Source organism: Heloderma suspectum, chromosome 1, assembly GCF_057233095.1.
Source record: "Heloderma suspectum isolate Gila_16-S chromosome 1, 16-S_ref, whole genome shotgun sequence".
NCBI classification, from domain to species: domain Eukaryota; kingdom Metazoa; phylum Chordata; class Lepidosauria; order Squamata; family Helodermatidae; genus Heloderma; species Heloderma suspectum.
The window spans coordinates 268,716,059-268,721,809 of record NC_139458.1 but is presented as its reverse complement, the minus strand read 5'-3'; the positions used below and the strand labels follow the sequence as shown (position 1 = coordinate 268,721,809).

General features: G+C 39.9%; 1 protein-coding gene across 1 annotated transcript; it reads left to right on the top strand.

Moving 5' to 3' along the window:
- Positions 1-1,923: 1,923 nt before the first annotated feature.
- Positions 1,924-2,466, top strand: MSGN1 (mesogenin 1). The gene has a single exon (XM_084830752.1). The coding sequence runs from the start codon at positions 1,945-1,947 to the stop codon at positions 2,464-2,466; it is 522 nt and encodes a 173-aa protein (XP_084686878.1). The 5' UTR covers positions 1,924-1,944.
- The last annotated feature ends 3,285 nt before the right edge of the window (positions 2,467-5,751 follow it).

Genomic DNA, 5,751 nt, shown 5'->3' with positions numbered 1-5,751 from the left:
TGTTGGACTACAACTCCCATCAGCCTCAGCCAGCATTGTAGCCCAACACATCAGGGCTACACCTGTTTTGCAGACACAGGGAGCCTGTAGTTTATACAGACCAGCTTGCCTAAGCCCTTGAGTAAGTTTATAGCAAAGGCATGATTCAAACCAGAGACTTCCTGAGCTGTAGCCCAATCTCTTAGTCACTGTGCTACATCAGCTGGAAAGATTCAGAACATTTCTATGCCAGCCTAAAGTCCTGCATTTAAAATGGGGCTTTCTGCTTCCATTTCAAATGCAGGATCATGACAGACTCCCTTTACACACGTTTCTTCCCTCCCCTTTCCCCACTCCTTTTCCCCCTTATCCAAGTCTTTGATATGTTTCATTATACAGCCACTAGATGGCACTGTGGTTTAGCTCTTATTACGGGTTTTCCACTTTTCACAAGAGAACTTAAGCGGAACTCAAGCGCTGTTATTTGATAGCTAATTATCTCCGATCTTTTAAAAAACGGAATAAAGGTCATTTAGTGTGGGAGATGCCCTGGAGGTTGATGACATCATCTAAAGGACCTGCAAACTTCTGTGAGTAACCAACCTCAAAAGCAGGATAAAAGCTCCGTGTGGAGAAGCCCTCAGCCAAGCTCTGGCTAAATGTAAAGAAAAAAGAAGTGTGACAGGAAAAAGAACACACGTGCAGTCACTTCCTGCTCTTCAGGGAGATTATGGAGTTGGTCCAAAATCCATTAGAATTTGAAGATAATTCCATTACTTTACCAAGCCTTTTGATTATTAAGATCTATCTATCTATCTATCTATCTATCTATCCATCCATCCATCCATCTATGCTGCTTTTTAGGGCAAATCCTGCAGAAAGTGGCTTTCATAAAACAATCAGAAAATACAATATCATTTTTCCATAAAAAAAAAATTTAAAACAGCAGTCAAAAACAATACATGGGCCAGCAACACACAGTTCTAGACCAGCTAAAACAATTTATGACACTTTTAAACCAACAGCACCATAAACCCTTTAGGAAGAAGCAACCTGAAATAATTGTGTTTTGAAAGGCCCATTTAATAAAAGCCTCTACTGATGGGGCCATGCACATATTGCTTGGGAGGGAGTTCCACAAACATGGAAAAATAGGAGACAATTATTCTAGGTAGGACATCTATGCCACTCAGTTTTGCAAGTTATATTATTTTGTGAAAAGTGCCATTACGTGCTATGCAGGAACAGAGGCATTATAAATAACAACAACAACAACAATTTGGAAGCCTTTTAAACATTTGTTTAAAACTTTTAAAATGGAATGCTCTGAAATGTTTTTTCTCTGGTGTATTGGGAATTGAAATGTGGAGAAATTACTTGGGGTGGTGTTTGGATGGGCTGTCTCGCATAGTGGAACGTTTACTTGAAAAAAATTCCACAAGGAATGTTTTATATCATGTGTGCGTGTATTTTGTTTTCTGTGGAATTACCATTTAAACTCAAATTCAGTCAAATAAAATTCAGACCTGGGTGTTGAACCTGCGGTCTGTTTCCTCTGTCTCCTTTCCCACTGTCAGTTATTCCCCAGGCCACTGTTAAATGTAGATAAGAAGGTTCAGTTGGTTTCGTTACAAGATGATAGCTTCACCACCTCCCCTTTCTCGCTGTTGCCTGTTAGCTAGCTTAAATGGGTTTTAGCTGAAGGTTGATAATTATCATAGAGAAGAAGGTAACACGCCAGGAGTTCATTTTCCACTTTGGCACTTGCATTCGTTTGAATTCCCCACACCCCGACACTGTTTCCCATTTTGTCACTTCTAAGCCCACCCTTCCCTCTATCATAAAAGGGTCTCCCTAGACAGAGACAACAGACTTGGCTTGCATGCAGCTGACAGGAAATTATCACTTCTTTCTCCCCTAAATACTTGCATAGGGAAGGACAACTTGCAAGATACTTTGAAGAATATGGAAGGGAGCGTGGACTCTGAGAACCCTCTCTTCTTTTCTTCATGGGACTGGAAGAACAATGCAGGGGCTACTTTGGAGCTCAGCCAGAGCTCATCTCCTCATAGCCTCTCTCCGTCCCCTTCCTTCGAATCTTACTCCTCGTCCCCTTATCCCCTTGTTGTGGAGGTGCCCTGTGCCAACAGCAGCAGGAGTGACAGTGGAGGCAGCAGCAGCAGCTTGAGGGGATACCCCCTGATGGAGTTTCCTTCCATATACCTCCCAAGCCCTGGACAGAGCAAAGGCCAGAAAGGATCCAAAGTCAGGATGTCAGTTCAGCGCAGGAGAAAGGCCAGCGAAAGAGAGAAGCTGAGAATGAGGAGCCTGGCTGAAGCACTACACACTCTGCGCAACTATCTGCCTCCTATCTACAGCCAAAGGGGCCAACCTCTCACCAAGATACAGACGCTGAAATACACCATCAAGTACATCAGCGAGCTCACAGACCTGCTGAATAGTGTCAAACAAGTACAGCTGCCTTGAAGACTTTGGGAAGTTTTCCCAACCAGGAAAGCACCAATCTCTCCCTCCCTCTCTTTTTAGAGGAGTAAGTTTCCTTTGGCAAATGCAGACTTATTCAAAAGAAGATTTTGATCTACAGACCATTCTAAGGGGTTGTCTCCAGTTGCATGGTAACAGAGTTGGTTGCTTACTGGGATGCAACAAAGCAGGAATGTATTAGACTGGTTCTGAATCAGGAACAATAGCAACAGTGTTGATTTCAACATCCTGTCAGGATTTATAGATCATAGTTCTGCTTGATAACCTTTTAAAAACAATTATGACTATTAATAATAGCTGACCAAATTTAATCCGCTTGGCTATGTTTTATGGTAGTGAGCAATGGATTTCTTAAAAACAAAACAAAACACATACACCCAAATCCCTTTATATTTTTTTAATTATGTCTATTGGTTGGTAGGTACTTCTTATTAGCTGAAGGGAGAAAATCTGTATGCTTAGTTGATGAATGGCTTCTTTAGCCATATCCTATAATAGCTTCTGTCAGGGGGGAAAAGCCCTGAGGAGTGTCTTTGAAATAAAAAAATGTACTTCCATCTGAGTTGTTTGTGTTATATCCCTGACTTAAGGTAGATTGATAAGTCTAAGTAGTGATTTTTCTAATTGTTATTAGTATTACTATTTAGAAAATATTTTTCTATTGTCAAATGGAATCAAATTGGCCCAAGATAGTTGCCTTCACACTATAGTGTGTATTGCTCTAACTCATTTCAGTTTGAAAGCACTTACTCCTTTGTAAAGGGCGGGGGGAGACTTTTTACCTGACCACTGGACACAGCTCCAAAGCAAATGTGTTGCACCCCAGGGACAAAGGGAAGACAATTGGTTTTTTGCTTTTTGAGCATAAATAACAGATGCGAGAGGCACAGTAATTAGGGAGCAATCCAGCAAAAAATATGTATGAATGCATTGTTTTATTGTTTTAATCACATTTTATTTATGATTGTAAGCTGCCTTGAGTGCCATTTCTGGGGGGTGTTTTGGGGTGAAGATGGGGTACAAATCAAATCAATCAATCAAATTAAGTGTAGTCCCACTGAAAACAATGGCATGGGACTTAATCACAACTAAATGAAGTTCCACTGATTTCAGTGGGTGTTAGTCACAAGTAACTTTTGCTGGATTTCCAGAGGGGTAGCCGTTGCTAATCTGTTGCAGCGAAAACAACAGTGATTCCTGTAGCTATTTAAAAACTAACAAATGTATGGCATCAGTGTACTGTAGTCCACAAAAGCTTATGCCATAATAAATTTGTTAGCCTTTAAGGTGCCATGAGAGACTTTGGTGTTTTGGTTGGATTGTTCCAACCAAACAATGTACAAATTTCCCACAGAGCATGTGCTCCACAGGTAGGATTAGTGAGCTGCTTAAAACATGATAAAAACTCCTGCTCGAAAAGTGCTTCTGTGTAGGAAATTGGGTGCAATCCATGTCTAGATCGTGGATGCATATGATGATCATGCATGTGTACATGTACAGGCAAATCATGGTTTCCAAGTGTGTGCATATGCAGCCATACATATGCAAGTACAATTGGCCCATGCGACAACCTACACAAGGGTTGAACACCATTCTTCCACAAAAGTGCTTTTTGAGTAGCAGCTGTGTCATGTTTGATGCACTTGAGCACCATGTCTTGGTGATTTGCTTGTTGCTTTATTAGTTTATAACACACACTTCCAGCACCTGCTCTTTAAGCTTAAAATTTTTATATCTAACCACTGGGTGCAATCCAGATTTGTTAAATGCCAATAGATGTTGTGCTGTTGATTTCAGTGGGCCCTGTGCTCATCATGAACAAGAGCTCTCAAGAATACTGTGATCCAGTCTAGCTGATCTAGGCTGCAATGCAACACAAGTGTAGTGTTCCAGCTGTATCACTTTTCTTCACTTGCACAGGATCCAGAATGATACAAGCAGGTTATCTTCCTCAGTGCCCTGTGTTGTGGTGTGTAAGTTGTGTTGGTTAGATCCACAGCTCTCTCAGACATCATAAAACAGGCCCTGTGATGTTGTATTTAAAGTGAGGGTGTATCTCACTCAAGCAGATTTTTTCACCTCTAAAAGTGCTTCTAATTTTTCCCGTGAAAGTGTTTTTAATTCTTCAACAGTTTTAATGAAGAGGAGGGGGGTGTCAAAAGAAATTTGCATACTTACAAATACATCTCTATCCATGTATATTTTTAAACACTGGGGGATTAGACACAAATATACTCAGTTGTAGAGGTCTTTTACATGTAGTTGGAACAGAAAGAAATTGTCCCTTCAAATAAAGTGTAATGTAAACATTTAGCGTTCATAAATAATTTCAAGTTATAGCAATGCTCAGTTTTCACCTTCAGACTTCAGAGTGTAACTGGAGCCTTGCAGTTCTCTCTAGCCTAACAAGGAGAGTTCTATTCCAAAAACAATTTTATCTATTGCTCATTTCCCTTTCTCTCTAACCACCACCCCTTTCACAAAGAAAAAGGCTTCTTTCCCTATTCCTAGGAAATCACTAAAGTCTTAAATTTATTTGAACTTTCAGAGAATCAGGGTCACACAGGCCACATCACATTGCAAAGTGAAAAGAAAACATTTGCATTGTCAATTTTGCTTGAAATTGATTTCACATGATCCCCTTCTGCCCTCTAATAGAAAAAAAAAATCCAGAGGAGAAGGACATGTGTATTACTGCAATGCAGATAAGAACTACAAAGAACAGAATAAAATGAGTTCACCTTTTCCTTTCCCTGAGACATGTCATACTTAGGGATGTGCCTCATTTTTATACAGAATAGACTGGAAATGTGCATCATACTAGGAAAAAGGTTGGTTGGGAATGATGCTAATGAAGAGACACGTTCTTGGATTGTCTGACTTTTACATTTATTGGCATATAGCATAGTATGATCAACAACTTGTTTTACTTTTCTTTTACTTTTTACATGTCAGCATATGGGCATGTTCATGTATTTGTCCCTTTATCATCTCAGTTCTAAATATATTTACTTGGAAGGAACATTATTTAGGGAGGACATGGGGGGGCACAGTTACCCCCCCCCCGTATTTACTACCACATGTCATTTTTTACCAGGTAATTAATAACTACTGATTATTAGGATGTACAAAGAAATAGGCACAAAAATGATCTTACAATACACAGCTTTAAGAAAACCCTATCTTGAATATATGTAAGAGATTGCATCTTTGCTTTATGGCTGAGACCTAGTGTAAACATGCCTATACTAACAGCAAACTCATTCT

Bases quoted from the DNA above. Each gene is read 5' to 3' on its own strand.
- MSGN1 (XM_084830752.1), top strand. From the start codon at position 1,945: ATGGAAGGGAGCGTGGACTCTGAGAACCCTCTCTTCTTTTCTTCATGG.